General features: G+C 36.1%; 1 protein-coding gene across 3 annotated transcripts in view; it reads left to right on the top strand.

The window, feature by feature from the left end:
* The window catches only part of LOC120860724 (CUB and sushi domain-containing protein 3), a 1,429,922-nt gene that overhangs the window by 1,257,380 nt on the left and 154,085 nt on the right, over window positions 1–18,457 (top strand). For all 3 annotated transcript variants that reach the window (XM_040236474.1, XM_040236473.1, XM_040236472.1), the window contains 3 exons: window positions 4,903–5,027; window positions 11,916–12,012; window positions 14,197–14,301. In XM_040236474.1, the coding sequence (XP_040092408.1) occupies window positions 4,903–5,027; window positions 11,916–12,012; window positions 14,197–14,301 (327 nt within the window). The remainder of the gene's footprint in view (window positions 1–4,902; window positions 5,028–11,915; window positions 12,013–14,196; window positions 14,302–18,457) is intronic.

Raw genomic sequence — 18,457 nt, 5'->3', positions numbered from 1 at the left:
AAAAAAGAATTAATATTTGTACCCAAGCTGCTTGATTCTAAAATCTGTTTTCTTAATCTATGTGTTATATTGAATAATACTGATTAGAAGATATTAAAAATATACAATACATTCTTTTTAAAATAGAAATGAAATATTAGGATAAGTAATATACAAAGGATATAAAACTTTGTAAAACATTATTATGTGGTATATCTGGGAACACACTTATAATGTATTTTCTTGGGAAAAATAAAAACAAGTAAAGTAGAATTAAATATGGCTTTTTAAGAAAAATACAAGTAGAAACGAATGATGCAGGAATGGTAAAAAAAAAAGTAACTACATAATCATAAGATTTATACAGATGGACAGTCACTCAAGAATTTATTTAGTTTACCAAGTATTAGAGTGATCGTTTAAAGAAAATTGGAGATATCAAGGGAATATTTCATATAAGGATGGGTACAATAAAGGGCAGAAATCATAAGGACCTAACAGAAGCAAAAGAGATTAAGAAGAGGTAGCAAGAATACACAGAAAAACTGTACAAAAAAGGTCTTAATGACTTGGATAAACATGATAATGTGGTCACTCACCTAGAGTCAGACATCCTGGAGTATAAAGTCAAGTGGGCCTTAGGAAGCTTTACTACAAACAAAGCTAGTGGTGATAGAATTCCAGGTGACCTATTTAAATATTTAAAAGATGATGCTGTTAAAGTGCTACACTCAATATGTCCAAACTTCGAAAACTCAGTGTGACTGCAGGACTGGAAAAAGTTAGTTTTCATTCCAATCCCAAAAAAGGACAATGACAAAGAATGTTCAACCACCCTGCAATTGCACTCATTTCACATGCTAGCCAACAGTGCTCAAAATCCTTCAAGCTAGGCTTCAGCAGCACGTGAACTAAGAATTTCCAGATGTATAAGCTGGGTTTAGAAAAGGGCAAAGAACCAGAGATCAAATTGCTAACATTCGTTGGATCATGGAGAAAGAAACAGAATTCCAGATAAACATCTGCTTCCCTGACTACACTAAAGTCTTTGACTATGGATAACAGCAAACTGTGGACAATTCTTCAAGAGTTGAGAATGCCAGAGCACCTTACCTGTCTCCTGAGAAACCTGTATGCAAGTCAAGAAGCAACAGTTAAAACCAGACATGGAACAACTGACAGGTTCAAAATTGGGAATGGAGTACATCAAGGTTGTATATTGTCACCCTGCTTATTTAACTTATATGCAGAGTACATCATGTAAAATGCTGGGTTAGATGAATCACAAGTTGAAATCAAGATTGCTAGGAGAGCTGTCAACAACCTCAAACATTCCAACTCTGTGCAACCCCATGGACTGTAACCCGTGAGGTTTCTCTGTCCATGGAGATTCTCCAAGCAAGAATACTGAAGTGGGTTGCCATGCCCTTCTCCAGGGGATCTTACCAACCCAGGGATCAAACCCAGGTCTCCTGCATTGCAGGTGGATTCTTTACTGTCTGAGCCACCAAAGAAGCCCAAACATACAGAAGATACCATTCTAGTGGCAGAAAGGGAAGAGGAGCTAAAGAGACTTCTGATGAGAGTAAAAGAGAAGAGTGAAAAAGCTGGCTTTAAACTTAACATTACAAAAGCTAAAATCATGACATCTGGTCCCATCACTTCATGGCTAAAAGTTGGGAAAAATGTGGAAACAGTCACAGACTTTATTTTCTTGGGCTCCAAAATCACCATGGATGATGACTGCAGCCATGAAATTAAAAGACGCTTCCTCCTTGGAAGGAAGGCTATGACAAACCTAGACAGTGTATTAAAAATCAGAGACAAAGGCCATATACTCAGAGGTATGGTTTTTGCAGCAGTCATGTATGGATGAGAGCGATAGACCATAAAAAAAGAATGAGCTCCAAAGAATTGATGCTTTCAAACTGTAATGCTGGAGAAGACTGTCGAGAGTCCCTTGGACAGCCAGGAGATCAAACTAGTGAATCCTAAAGGAAATTAACCCTGAATATTCATTGGAACAACTGAAGCTCCAATACTTTGGTCACCTGATGTGAAGAGTCGACTCATTGGAAAAGACCCTGATCCTGGGAAAGATGGGAGACAGGAGGAGAAAGGGACAAAGAGGATGAGATGATTGGATAGCATCATTGACTCAAATGGCATGAGTTTGAGCATAACCCGAGAGATAACAAAGGACAGGGAAGCCTGGCATGCTGCAGTCCACAGAGTTGCAAAGAGTCTGACGCGACTTAGAGTCTGAACAATAACAACAAAGTGGCAGGCACTATTCTAGGCACTGGCCACATAGCTTTGACGAAGAGGATAAGGTCTCTGCCCTTAGGGAGTTTACTTTTGTTTCAGATAATGGTAAATGCTATGGAGCAAAAGAGAGCAGAGGCTGGAGGTTAGAGGAAGACATCCAGAGCATGCTGCTGTTTTAAATCCAAATGAGATGAATGAAGAGGGGTGGGATATATGAAAGTCAAAGAGGTAAGCAAGCCACAACAATAATCTCAGGTGTCAAGAACAGAGTGAATGATGGCAAAAATGACAGAAGAATTGGGAGAGGCAGAGCAGAGCCCAAGTCATAGGGTGCCTCAAAGGTTAGAACAGTTAGAATTTTTCTAAGTCATGGAAATTCACTGAGCTATAGAAGATACGATCTCAGTTTCTGGAAAACCACTGTGGCTAATGTAAGGGATGGGGGTGGTGTAGAAGCAATAAGACTGAATAGAAGCCTATTGCGGAAGTGGAAGGGAAATTTATGTTCATTTAGATTGGCAGATCATGATCAGTGATGAGAACTGGTAAACTTCTGGATATATTTTTAAAATAGAATTGACATAGTTTGTTGATAGGCTGAATATAGATGTACATGTGAATTTGAAAAGAAAGATGAATTGAGTTCTAGATTTTTGGCTTAAGAATTAGGCAGTAATATTTACTGAGAGGGCAAATAGTATAGATCAGGGAGAATTTCAAAAATCTTGATTTGGACGTGTGAATTTTGAGATATTGAGTTGACATATTATTGTAGAACTCTGGGTAGAAGTTATGGCTAGAGATAAATGTTTAGTAATCATAGTATATGGCTTCCCTGGTGACTCAGACAGTAAAGAATCTGCCTGCAATGCCAGAAACCTGGGTTTGATCCCTGGGCCGAGAAGATCCCATGGAAAAGGAAATGGCTACTCACTCTAGTTTTCTTGCCTGGAGAATCCCCACAGAGGAGCCTGGCAGGCTACAGTCCATGGGGTTGCAAAGAGTTAAACACTACTGAGCGACTAACACTGGAGTCATAGTATGTAGATGACATGGTAATAGATGCCATTGCAGAAGAGCGGTGGTTAAAAAGAAATGAGAAGGTGGTGTAGGTCACAGAGAGATAACATTTGAATTGAAAGGATCAGAAGGAGGATGAGCTACAATTTTCTTTAAAAATACTTTATCACACTGATTTAAAAGTTTGAAAATGTAAAAAGTTTGTAGCATTGTTTTGAGTAATTACCCTAGATTTTTTGCATTCAGTTTTAGAAGTGACGCAAAGTTGTATAATTACCTTTGAAATTATTACAAAAATATATTCTGATATTTCATCATTAAAGCCAGATTAGGACACATGTCCAAGGATCATAGTATCATTAGAACATAAAACAACAATAGTTATAGCAAAAGAAAATATAATTTACTGACTTCTTACTATGTTTCGAGCAGTGTGTAAGCTTCTTTATGTGCATTGTTATTGTTTAGTTGCTAAGTCGTGACTGAATCTTTTGAGACTCCTCTGTCCATGGGATTTCTCAGGCAAGAATACTGGAATGAGTTGCCGGTTCCTTCTCCAGGGGTTATTCCTGACCCAGGCTTTGAACCTGTTTCTCTTGCATTGGCAGATGGATTCTTTACCACTGGGCCCCAGAGAAGCCCCTTCATGTAGATTATAATATCTATTTACTTTCCACAAAAGCCTCTTTGAAAAAAATTGCATTATCTTTTAATAAAGCATCTGAGTTTCAGAGATTCAAGGACATGTCCAACATCACACAGTATTTAAAACTGTAAGTTTGGTCATTCCCAGAGTCAATCTGATACTACCAGCAGTGTAAGAATTTTGCTTTATGATTGGTACCTTTAAAAAGTGTTAAAACTCTTTACTGTCTTCAGAGCAAGTCTCCATATTCTTTCCTGTAGTAGTTGTACTGGCAGGAACCAGACTGTTGCCATTTTTAGTATTTTCTTTACACTGAACAACATGAATGTGGAGCCAGACTACCAGTGTTCAAACTCCAGCTTCATCTCTGACTAGCTATGTGATCTTGAGAAAGTTATTTAAACTGTTACTGCTTCCATTCCCTCAGCTGTAAAATGAGGAGGATACTTATTCATATATTGTTGGATTGTTGGGAAGCTTTAATAAGGTAAAATATGTAAAAGTGTTTAGAAGAGTACTGGTATATGGGCTCTATATAAATGTTATAACATAATTGTAATTATTGTAATTGTAATTATAACATAATTGTCATTATTACTCTGAAAGGGATTTTATTACTACTCAAAAGATATATGAAGAGAAAATAATAAATATAAAATAATTATTCAAAAATTCTTTATGTACATATGAACAATTTTTAACTTGTCTCAATGAACATTTTAGTAATATACAAATAATATGCTATTATTGAGTTAATTATAGAATGACTTTAGATATGCTATCGCCAAGTTATTCTTTTATGTTGTCTAATTCTTTTTGTGTGTGTGTGTGCTATAGGAAGAAAATTTTCATGGTTCTTTTGAGTTGTAAAGCATAATATGATTTGATTATGTTTGCAAGTCTAATATCTATGTTATTGATTATCTTTGCACTTATTTTAATCCTTTGCATTAGAATTAACTTGCTCTCATGGATCGCTTTACTTTCAGTACCGTGTGGTGGAATTTTAACTAAGCGCAAAGGGACTATTTTGTCTCCTGGATACCCTGAGCCTTATGACAACAATCTGAATTGTGTATGGAAGATCACAGTGCCAGAGGGAGCTGGCATTCAAGTAAGAATATTTAAATTTTTCTTCTTTTCATTGTATATTTGAAGTTAATCTTTTCAGAACTGACAGGACACACGTAATTTCTAGAATTTCAGCCAGTGTTTTTGACTTGCGTGGCTGAATTTTAAAAAAAAGATGTGCATGTTCAGTCACTCAGCTGAGTCTGATCCTTTGTGACCCTGTGGACTGTAGCCCACTAGGGTCCTCTGTCCATGGAATTTTCCAGGCAAGAATACTGGAGTGGGTTGCCATTTCCTCCTCCCGGGTATCTTCCTGACCCAGAGATTGAACCTACATCCCCTGTATCTCCTGCATTGCAGGTGGATTCTTTACCTGCTGAGCCATCAGGGAAGCCGTAAAGAAAGATACTTACTATTAATTTTTTTCACCTGCTGCTGCTGCTGCTGCTGCTAAGTCGCTTCAGTCGTATCCGACTCTGTGCGACCCCATAGACGGCAGCCCACCAGGCTCCTCCGTCTCTGGGATTCTCCAGGCAAGAATACTAAAGTGGGTTGCCATTTCCTTCTCCATTTTTCACCTGCAAGTAACAGAAAACCAATTCATGACTGCATAAGCAGTAAGAAAAATATGTTGCCCCACATAACATTGAATCTTTGAGTAAGATGCTTTAAGCATTGTTTATTGCAAAGGTTCAGTTGTATCATTCCTGACCCAGGTTTTTTCCATCTCTGTCCTGCAATACTTAGCATATTGGCTTAGTTATTGGACTTCCTCTCTCATGGTCTTGAGATAGCTATAAAATCTCTAGGCATAACAGTATTTCTCAGCAATGGATGGAATGGAATATTTCTATGTTATGTACTTTTATAATGACTGAGAACTTTTCACAAACTTTCCAGCAGACTTTCCATTCTCTCCTGTTGACCAGATTTCAATCACATCCATTTCTAAGCCATTCACTGGACAATAGCAAAAGACTTACTATGATTTGGCTTTGAAAAAAGATTAGTTGTCTGGATCTGGCAAGGGACTTATCCTTCTCTGATGTACACAGCTCTCACTCAGTTGAACAAAATTGTTCTCTGTCAGCAAGGAAGAAGAATACTATTCTACAGACAGTCAAAAGTATGTACCATAGTACTTCAATTGTGACCATTTTGTATGGGGAGCACTTTGACCAGCTACTCTGTTTGAGAAGAAAATTGTTTCTGGGCAAGTAGATAGCCTTTTACTGCTGAGTCAGTGTTTATCCCACGGAACATAATTAAACTTCACAGAACATTGCAGAGACTATATTTCATGTGTGGATGTGACAGTTGGACCATAAAGAAAGCTGAGCACCACCGAATAATTGATACTTTTGACCTCTGGTGTTAGAGAAGATTTCAGAGAGTCCCTGGGACAGCAAGGTTATCAAACCAGTCAATCCTAAAGGAAATCAGTCCTGAATATTCATTGGAAGGACTGATGGTTGAAGCTGAAGTTCCAAAACTATGGCCACCTGATGCGAAGAGCTGACTCATTAGAAAATATCTTGATGCTGGGAAAAACAGAAGGCAGGAGGAGATAGGAATGACAGAGGATGAGATGATTGGATGGCATCACTGACTTAGTGGTCATGAGTCCGAGCAAATTCAGGGAAATGGTGAAGGACAGGGAAGTCTGGTGTGGTGCAGTCCATGGGTCACAAAGGGTAGGACACTACTAAGCAACTAAACTGAACTGAACTGAACTGATATTTCATAAAAATAACTTGCCGTTCTCCAATTGAGTCATAGGGTTTTCCTTGAGAAATTTGAGATGCCAGTCATGGAAAAAATAGGCAACACATGATTCATTAAAACTGAACTTAGAAATATAATTTTCAATAAAAAGTAAAATTTTCAATTTAACTTGATAACTTTTCAGAAAATTTAAAAAATTACTTAATAGATGTCAGGTGTTAAATAGGTCAGTAAATCAATGAGAAATTTTGAAATGTATTTTTTCAGTGTTTTAAAAATATTAGCCATCAAAATACTGCTTATATTCTGGCTAATTGTGCTATTATTTTATGATCAACTTTTAAAATTTGAGGATAACCAATCCACTGTATCCTGTTATTGGTAGAATTAGCAAAGATTTGAAGATTATCCATGTTCCAGATTGCATAGGCAATCTGAAATGAGCTGATACCTTTAAAATCTTCATGGAACATTTACTGTATCGTCTGGTTATACATTTATGAGAATTATATTAGAGCATTAGAGTTTCCAAGGAACTCTCAAGAATCTTCTCCAACACCACAGTTCAAAAGCATCAATACTTCGGCGCTCAGCTTTCTTAACAGTCCAACTCTCACATCCATACATGACCACTGGAAAAACCATAGCCTTGACTAGACAGACCTTTGTCGGCAAAGTAATGTCTCTGCTTTTCAACATGCTATCTAGGTTGGTCATAACTTACCTTCCAAGGAGTAAGTGTCTTTTAATTTCATGGCTGCAGTCACCATCTACAGTGATTTTGGAGCCCCCCAAAAAAATAAAGTCTGACACTGTTTCTTTCCACTGTTTCCCCATCTATTTCCCATGAAGTGATGGGACCGGATGCCATAACCTTAGTTTTCTGAATGTTGAGCTTTAAGCCAACTTTTCCACTCTTCTTTCACTTTCATCAAGAGGCTTTTTAGTTCCTCTTTACTTTCTGCCATAAGGGTGGTGTCATCTGCATATCTGAGGTGATTGATATTTCTCCCAGCAATCTTGATTCCAGCTTGTGTTTCTTCCAGTCCAGCGTTTCTCATGATGTACTCTGCATATAAGTTATGTTTGCTAATTTTATATGTCCCTGGAGAAGAAAATGGCAACCTGCTCCAGTATTCTTGCCTGGAAAATCCAATGGACAAGGGAGCCTGGTGGGCTGCAGTCCATGGGGTCATAAAGAGTCACACATGACTGAGCAACTGAGCACAGTTTTAGATGTATTACTAAATTATAGAAAATTATAACACACCCATAATTTAGGACATATTTGAAATTTCACTAAATTCACCTAAAAGCAACCTGGCTAGCACACCAGATTTAGAGTAATGTTTATTATATTTTATTCTTTTGCACTAAACATATGTGCAAATAAAGATTTATATGAATATTCAGTAAATCATATATGAAATGTGATAACCACTGATAGAGAGAAGAAACATTTGTAATACTGAAAAAGTTACAAATAAGATAGAATGATTGAGCATTTTTGGGAAATAACCTCAACAAATAAACTAACTTACTATGTTTCTATTACATGAGTGGGAGGAGTATATTCATTTTTTTCCTTATATATTTTAGCAAGGTATATTGGAGGGAGAATTCCAAAGGAGCTACAATTAATAATAACGGACCCAGAGAGATGTTATGGGGAGGGAGGTGGGAGGGGGGTTCATGTTTGGGAATGCATATATACCTGTGGTGGATTCATGTCAATGTATGGCAAAATGAATACAGTATTGTAAAGTAAAATAAAGTAAAAATAAAAAATTAAAAAATTAAAAAAAAGAATTATCAAGCAAAGAGCAATCTTTAAAGTAAAATGGGATTTGAATGTCTCTATAAGGGATATCCGGTTTTAGTTATTGGAAATTCATTACCTCATAAAGCTGTCCTGTTGTCATAATGGACAACTCCATCTAATTTAAAGTTCTTCTCCCTCCACCTCCCTTCTGCTCAGGCTTCAGGGAAGAGTCCTTTCCTTGCCTCTTCCAGTTCCTGGTGGCTGCCATCATTCCGTGGCTTCTGACTTGTTCACTAAGTAGTGTGTGACTCTTTGCAACCCCATGGACTGCAGTGTGCCAGGCTTCCCTGTCCTTCACTGTCTCCCTGAATTTGCTCAAACTCATGTCTGTTGAGTCAGTGATGCCAGCCAACCATCTCATCCTCTGTCATCCCCTTCTCCTCTGACTACATCCCTTCAATCTCTGCTTCTGTGATCACATTGCATTTTCTTCTTTTGTCTGTGTCAAATCTTCTTTGATATCTTATAAGATCATCTGTGATTGCCTTTAAGGCTCATTTAAATCATCTAGGATAGTCCCCCTATCTCAAGATATTTAGTTTATTCACATTTGAAAGATTCTTTCCCATAAGATTCAATATTTACAGGCTCAAGTGATCAGAACCTGATTATTTTGGGGAGTCATATTCACATATAAATGTCCAGAATTAAACAGATTTTCTTCCTCTTACAAAGGTAGTAAGTTTTCCTGGAGATATCTATACTTTTGTTTTTTCCCATCCCTCTGATCTCAAAAACTCAGGGAAAAATATTTTAAAATATTTTATGTCACTTCCCTCTCCTATTCATATCACACAGAAAGCAGTAATTTCCACTACAGCAACTCATGTGACATCTAGGTCCCCCTTTCTACCATTCCTGCCTACTGCTGCTGCTGCTGCTACTGCTGCTAAGTCACTTCAGTCGTGTCCGATTCTGTGCAGCCCCATAGATGGCAGCCCATCAGGCTCCCCTGTCCCTGGGATTCTCCAGGCAAGAACACTGGAGTGGGTTGCCATTTCCTTTTCCAGTTCATGAAAGTGAAAAGTGAAAATGAAGTTGCTCAGTCGTGTCTGACTCTTCACAACGCTATGGACTGCAGCCTACCAGGCTCCTCCTGCCTACTAGCCTACTTTATTAATCTTTTTTTTTTGCTTCTCATGTGGGCCACTGGAATCAACATTAAAACTGTCTTTTCATTTTTATTTTCTTTACTAATTGCAGTAGTTCTGTACTTAAACCATAGTCCTGATTCAGTTCAGTTCAGTTCAGTTGCTCAGTCGTGTCCGACTCTGCGACCCCATGAATCACAGCACGCCAGGTCTCCCCGTCCATCACCAACTCCTGGAGTTCACTCAGACTCATGTCCATCGAGTCCGTGATGTCATCCAGCCATCTCATCCTCTGTTGTCCCCTTCTCCTCCTGCCCCCAATCCCTCCCAGCATCAGAGTCTTTTCCAATGAGTCAACTCTTCGCATGAGGTGGCCAAAGTACTGGAGCTTCAGCTTTAGCATCATTCCTTCCAAAGAAATCCCAGGGCTGAGATTAGACTCCTTCAGTTCACCTTCTAAAACCTTCAATGAAATACTCCTCAACTGCATAATTATTATGCTGCTATTCTGTCTGTATAGCCCTTCTCTTTCTCTTTCTCTCCCTTAGCTAAGATACATTAAAGCCTCAGTTTATTCTAGGCACTATTCTAAAGTAAAATTACTTTAATTTTTACAACAAATCTATAAACAGGTGCTTTACTACAGTGATTAATATAAGATATCTATGGCACAGAAAGATTAACAGTTCTTTTAGAGTTACATGCTATGGAGTAGAGGGAACCAGGAAGTTTCAAACCCCAGAATTCTAATATTTCTTGCATTTATCCATTAATCTTTATTCTTTCTTTTTTTCTACTTTTTCTAACTTTTCACATATTTTCTCCTATGTAAATACCCTTCACTGTGGCTAAATTTGATTACTGATGGTTCACTAAATCTACCCCGTGGCTTGTCTCTTCTACATTTTTACCAACTCACTAACTTCTTTCCGTGCAAAACCTTGCAGTACATTTTGCTTATTTCAAATGTCAACTCCTACAAAAATCCTTGCTTCTGTTTACTTTTTCTTGTTTTTTAAAGCCAAATATGACTTTTTCTTTTCTTGACTTGAAAAGAAGGAAAAGTCAGATATGAAGAGAGACTTGACCATTTGTTAAGGAGTTGGTGATTATATTGCAATCATACAGTTTTAATTCCAGTCCTCCTCCTGTCCTGGAACATTGCCATTTGCCTAACGCCTGTCACACAGGCAGGGTATCTGTCGCCATGTGGCACTCACCTCTGGAAAAGAGGCATAAGCATTTATTTGAATGGAAGAATGGTGATGGCCTATTTTGTGGATAAGAAAAAATTTAATGAATGCAGTTGTTAGAAGTATTTAGTAGATAAGTGAAATGCTTATATTTATAACAGACCTTAACTAAATAAAAATAAATTTATTTGAATAAGACTATTCCTTTATCTCCTCTTAAATATAAAATATCTAATAAACAAAGAAAAATAGACAACATCCATAGTTGTGAGGGTTCTGTGGGTTCTTGCAAAAATTCAAGCTGTGCCAAGTGAAGTGCAACAAAGTAACACATGCCTCTTTCTTTAAATAAAATTTGATAGACATGAGAGAATTATACTCAGCATTTCCCTTATCAACTTTGTGAATCTTCACAGTGATTTAGTTATTATGATGCTGTTTATAAAAATATAGTCATTTATAAAACTAATCTTTAAAAGACATATCCAAATCAGTTATAAAGTATTATTTTTGGTTATTCATATTGAAATATATAAAAATGTACATAGGGGATTATTATATTAATTTGTAAAAATAAAAACAGGAAATTTAACAAAGGTTATACAAAGTAAAACATAATAAAATGTATCCAGGATAAACCTAGTTCAAAAAGCATATATATTATAGTCTTATATGGTGCTCTGTGTGGACCAGAAATCTGCTTATATGCTAATAGGTAAAGCAGATGAGAAAACTCAGTACACAAGAATCAAACATTCTAAAACAAAACAAAACAAAAACTAATCAATTGTTTGGAACATGGCGTAATTCAGATTCTAGGCACTAAGACACTGGATTAACGCAGTAAGGTGGTGACGGACATTCTCAATGCTATACCAGTAGCAGACACTGCTAGATACCTCAGAGGCTTTTATTTTAAAAGTCAGTGTGTGTATGCCAGTGCCATAAAGGCAGTGGCCATTTCTGTTGAAATGCTTCCATGGAGAGCCTCAGTGATATGGTCCAGGCTTTGAGCTCTCTCTTCCAGAAGAGATGAGTGGACTATAGTATATGCATCACATTAGAAGTATGTGTTCTCACAGGAAATTATTATTTCATAGGTGCAAGTTGTCAGCTTTGCTACAGAACATAATTGGGATTCTCTGGACTTTTATGATGGGGGAGACAACAATGCCCCAAGACTTGGAAGTTATTCAGGTAAATAAAGAAACTAAGTTTAATTAAAATACATTATAATTAGGAATGTAAATCTCTCTTGCTCTCTCTCTAAAGCCCTCCCTAGATCTCTGACTTGGTGGTTTTAATTTTGCTTTTTTACAAACTATATGCAAAGAACTAAACTACAAGGTAGAAGTTTGAAAGGCTTTAAAGGCAATAAAATTAAAATTGCTATTTAAAACCTAACTATACAGTGTTACTGTATTTGTGTAATTATTTATTGGTGCTTTTTGTGTTAATAGTAATATTTTTAGCTGAGCCTTGGCTCAGAAATAGTATATATGCTCCTCTCCCTTAGAAAAAAAAGGATGAGAAGTAATAGTTAAAAATTAGACAATGCTTGAAATTTATAATATATTCACTTGATAGAATGTTATGCAGCCATTAAAACAGTTATAGAGATTATGTAACAACATGGTGAATGCTACAAGGTACTGTTGTATGAGAATAAAGAGAATAAGAAATTAATTCTATGAGAGGAATTAAATTATGTAAGATTCATTCATACTATATACACATGTGTCAAGACCAGAAGATTTTATAATTTGTTATGGTTTGTGAAAGTAGTTTGTGCATTAATCTAACAGCTTCTTACAACATATTTAGGGTGAAATGAAGCTTCACTTTAACTGTATGCTTTACTTTAATTTGGGTTATAGTGTTTAACTCTAGAAATATAAACATAGCTAAACTATGAACTCACATATTTCAGATATAGAATTTGAGTGTCATTAAGTTTTTAATAGATTTTAAAATGGAGATGTTAATCCACTTTTCAGTACCACCATTGATGAAAGCAAAGAAGAAATATCTAGAGTATGAGTAATTTGTTTTAGGCATTACAAATATTCTAGAAATAGATTTAAAAAGAAATTTTTCTTGGAAAAATTGTATGAATTTTTGTGTGTATGCATTTGTCTGTAATAAACTTGGTATAATACTTTCTGAATGATAAGTATAACTAAATGATAGAAAGTGATAAATAATAACAGTTGTTGATTACCAAGTGCTAGCTCTGTGTTAAGCTTTTCATACATTTCCTCATTTGATCTTTCCAGCAGCCCTGGTAGGTGATTGACACTAAAAGAAATTAAGTTGCCTGAGGTTGTACATCTAACATTAGAATGAGACTGGGACCCAGCTGGTGTGACTCCACAGTCAAAGCTCTTAATCACTAAGATCTTCTAAGAGATCAAAGGCAGTCAGAGTGACCTTTGAGTTTCTGTTTACCTCTGTCCTCACTTATTCAGTTAGGACGGTATAAGACAGAGAGCAAGGTGGAGGAAACAAATGGGTGCTTTGTAATGAATTTGTCCTGGTTTCTCTTATAGAAGACTCAGTGGTTAAGGTTCATAGTGTTGTGGAAAGTAAGTATGAAGTAACTAGAAAATTACCAAAAAAATGTTGATAGCACTATCTCATAAGCTTGTTGAATTTTATCTTGAGACACAGTTGACAGTTATTTTTATGCTTGTCATTTGAAATTGCTTGAGTTGTCATTTTTAGGGTCTTAAACTACTAATGTCAGATAGTCAAAAAGTAATTGGTTCAAGCACATATTTTCAATTCAATAATTGAATAAATTAAAGTTGATTCTTATAGAAGTTCAGAAGAACAAGATTATAAAGCATTTGCTAAGAGACAAGGCAAGCAGTAGTTCATAATTAGCATTTTTTAAATTCTAACAACCAGCTTTGCTGTTGCTGTAAGAAACATCAAGGTACTTCACCTGATATAGGAAAAAGTGTATGTATTTAAATATCACAATAAAGGGTGATAAATGAATATTTCTTTAAACCCAAACATGCAAATTTTAAAACTAAATTTATTATCTTGTACATGAATTATTGAAATCCACATGAAATTCCAAATATTTATTTTAGGTGACCAGTAAAATTTTATGCTTTTCATCAGCTTTGTTTGCTGTTACCTATTTTAAGGAGCCGTCTAATGTGCTCTCAAAGGTCAGTCTCCTTGGAGATAGTCAAGAACAGTAATGTGAAAGACAAATATGTGAGAAATATTTTTATTTAAAAATTCTTATAAAACAGTTTAATAATATATAATTTCAGTGATAACTTGTTGGCTGATTAATAGTTAACTTAGTTTTATTATATTACTTATTATGTGATCACTGAACCACTTTTTCAATTATCATTTCAGGAACAACAATACCCCATCTTTTGAATAGTACATCTAATAATCTATATCTAAATTTTCAATCAGACATCAGTGTTTCTGCTGCAGGATTTCACCTTGAATACACAGGTAAATAAAATATTATGTGCTGTCCAAAAAAATTAAGAAAAAACATATTAATTTTAAATATTACTTTTCTGAATATAGAAAGTTAACGACTTTGTCAAAACAGAACATTGTCTTACTTTAAGATTCTGAAGTGTTTATTCAACTACAAAATTATATGTATAAAGTTCTGATGATTTTCATCAGAATTTACAGGTATTGTCTTCTTTTTTTTAAATTGTAAATGCACTTAACATAAGAGTTCCCTTCTTAACACAAATCTTAAATGCACAATACAGTAGTGTTAACTGTAGGCACTGTGTTGTGCAGCAGATTTCTAGAACTTGACTCCCCTTGCTTAAATGAAGCCAGTTGACCAACAGCTCCTCATTCTCCCTCTTCTCAGCCGTTAGAAACCACCATTTTATTGTCATGTCCAATGAGTTTGACTATTCTAGATACTCTGTATAAATGGTACCATGTAGCATTTGTCCTTCTGAGTCTGGCTTATTTCAGTTTTTCTTATAAAAGAGACTCACCTTTCCATCTTGAGTACTCTTGTCTCGCTCATCAAATATTAGTTGACTGTATATGCAAGGTTTTATTTCTGGGCTCTCAATTCTATTACATTGTTCTATGTGTGCATTTTTATGCCAGGACCATACTATTTATTTACGGTATCTTTGCAATGCAATTTGAAATCAGAGAGAATGATATTTCTAGTTTTGTTCCTTCTCGGGATTGCTTTCGATATTTGAAGACTTTTGTGGTCCCATATGGAGCTTCCCTGGTGGCTTTGACTATAAAGAATCTGCCTGAGATATGGAGACTAGGGTTTAATCCCTGTATCAGGAAGATCCCCTTGCAAAGGGAATGGTTATCACTCCAGTATTCTTGCCTGGATAATTCCAGAGGCAGAAAACCCTGAGATCACAAAGAGTTGAACATGACTAATGCTTTCACTTTCATGAATTTTAAGCTTTTTTTTTTTTTTCCTATTTATTTGAAAAAAAAAAAAACCAAACCCATTGGAATTTTGGTAAGGATTGTATTGATTCTATAGATGGCTTTGGGCAGTATGGGCACTTTGGAGATACTAGTTCTCCATATTCAGTTCAGTTCACTTTAGTTCAGTTGCTCAGTCATGTCCAACTCTTTGTGACCCCATGGACTGGAACATGCCAGCTGGGCCTCCATGTCCATCACCAGCTCCTGGAGTTTACTCAAATTCATGTCCATTGAGTTGGTGATGCCATCCAGCCATCTTATCCTCAGTTGTCCCCTTCTCCTTGCACTTTCAATCTTTCCCAGCATTAGGTTCTTTTCAAATGAGTCAGTTCTTCCCATCAGATGGCCAGAGTATTGGAGTTTCAGCTTTAGCATCAGTCTTTCCAATGAATATTCAGGACTGATTTCCTTTAGGATGGACTGGTTGGATCTCCTTTAGTCTAAGGGACTCTCAAGAGTCTTCTCCAACACCACAGTTACAAAAGCATCAATTCTTCGGCACTCAGTTTTCTTCACAGTCCAACTCTCAGATCCATACATGACCACTGGAAAAACCATAAGTTTGACTAGACAGACCTTTGTTGACAAAGTAATGTCTCTACTTTTTAATATGCTGTCTAGGTTGGGTATAACTTTCCTTCCAAGGAGTAAGCAGCTTTTAATTTCATGGCTTTAATCACCATCTGCAGTGATTTGGGAGCCCAGGAAAATAAAGTCTGTCACTGTTTCCACTGTTTCCCCATCTATTTGCCATGAAGTGATGGGACCAGATGCTATGATCTTCGTTTTCTGAATGTTGAGCTTTAAGCCAACTTTTTCACTCTCCTCTTTCTCTTTCATCAACAGGCTCTTTAGTTCTTCTTCACTTTCTGCCATAAGGGTGGTGTCATCTGCATATCTGAGGTTATTGTTATTTCTCCCAGCAATCTTGATTCCAGCTTGTGCTTTTTCCAGCCCAGCATTTCTCATGATGTAATCTTCATATAAGTTAAATATCTCCTTGGTGGGGTAATATTTCATTTGTGGTAATTTAAGAATCTGTCCACTTGTGAGGGCAGACTGTATTAACTAGACATAAACATTTTAAAGAACTTCCTTATATATGCAGAAGCCTCCAAAATCACTGGTTGAGCTATAAGAATATAGTAACCTCTGTAAGAGAAAACTGTATATTTTAAATGAATAGAAACAAGAACTTTAAGAAAATTTTTTAAAAATTAGTTTCAATATTTAGAAAAAGCCGAACACTTAACCAGTAGGGTACTGGAAAAGATAATGTTGTACGTATGTGTGCATTACAAATAAGGTAGGTCTAATAACTTTTCTGCATTGAGAAGACACCCATTTTACTGCACATCTTTGGTATTTCATTTCTGACAATCCCTGAAATAAAAGTTCTGCCCACAGGGTAACATAAGGAAGTAATCACACTGGGGAAATAACAGTCTCATAATCACACTATGAATACCAACAACAGATGCAAAAGACATTAACATTTGCTATAAAAAGGACAGATCTTGTGTTTTCTTTCTTTTTAACCAAGAAAGTAGGCTCTTTCTAAATTCCTAAAGGAATATTTCAAGTTGTAAAGGTTTCAGGAAACATGGCAGGTGTTCTATCTTGGGAAAAGGAAATTTGGCTGAGATTCCTTCTAGCAAGTGACTATTTTCTCTGTCTGATTTTCCTACTCACTCATGAGGTGTTTCAGGGGGAAAAAAAGCAATCTCGATTATCTGATGGCACAAGATATTAGACAGATAGGGCTTGTTTTGTATTTACTTAAAAAGGAAATGCTGACAAGTGGCTGATTTTTGTCATATAGTACAATTTTGCTCCTTTAACTTGGGATCATGTCATTTTAACTTTGAAATGTATTATTATGATTATGATCATATAAATCTGATGTTCCTTCTGCTCAATTTATCGTTCTCATGCCTTAGTCTCATTTATATTTCTAAAGGCCCACTTTGATCATTTCATATCATTATTTTCCTGTTATCTACTGAAAAAAGGCAGCAATTCATTTCCTCTCCTCATCTTCTTATTGCCTCCCAAATGTGAGAATAAATTCACTTTTTTATTTATCAAATTTTAATTGAATAGCTACTAGATGTTAAGTATACTTTCTAAATGTAAGTGCTACATATTTGTATCAGATCCAGTCCTAAAAAAACAAAGCTTCAGACTAACTGAAAACAAGAACATACAAACAGCAATAATTGAAAAATTACAGTGTAAACACTATAAGTATAGTTTATGTAACTTGATGCTTCTCTGATAATTTACACTACAGTTATCTCAAAGTCTTATTGAAAATCCAGATAATGAGACTCCACCCCAATAGATCAAGTCAGTCTTTATGAGATTCAGCAAACCATGTGTACTTTCACCAACCTCCCAAGGTTACTCTCACAATGGCTAAAATATGATATCATATGTAATGTAGACAATGTCACAGAAAAGGTAGTGATCAAAACTCTGAGGTGTTACTCATGGTAGAGTCAGGGAAGACTTCACCAAAGGACAAATCTAAGTGCTTTTTTTCCAGGTAAGAATTAAAGTATAGATATAGAAATAGCTTGGACTTTTAAGGGACCTCCTAGAATGTAAAAATGTTAGTTGTTTGTCGGGTCTGACTCTTTGCAATCCCATCTCTGTAGCCCTCCAGGCTCCTGAGTCTATGGGATTCCCCAGGCAAGAGTACTGGAGTGGGTTGCCTTGCCCTTCTGCAGGGGATCTTCCTGACTCAGGAGTTGAACCAAGGTCTCCGGCATTTCAGGCAGATTATTTATTGTTTGAACCATGAGGGAAGCCCTTCCTAGAATGTAGGTGGATATAAGATAATGTATGCTGGAATCAAACTTAGGTTTCTGTCTTGGCACTGCCATTTGATGGCCTTGTGACATTAGATGATTTCTAAGATTCCCTAAGAATCCAGTTTCCTCACCTGTAATATGTGATAATAGTAGCATGTAACTTGAAAGATTGTATCAGAGTTCAATGAGATCATCCATACAAAGTGTTTCTCATAGGACCAGGTACATAGCAAATCCTCAGTAGATATCATGCTTTTCTAATAATGAGATGAACCAACATGACTGGAGAGGTTATGGAAGATTAGATTCAGAAGATGACAAACAAGTTTATTTTGCAGATAGAAGAGATTCAATGA

This window comes from Oryx dammah, unplaced genomic scaffold (assembly GCF_014754425.2).
Source record: "Oryx dammah isolate SB20612 unplaced genomic scaffold, SCBI_Odam_1.1 HiC_scaffold_11164, whole genome shotgun sequence".
Lineage (NCBI taxonomy): Eukaryota > Metazoa > Chordata > Mammalia > Artiodactyla > Bovidae > Oryx > Oryx dammah.
This window is presented reverse-complemented; position numbering and strand designations above follow the sequence as displayed.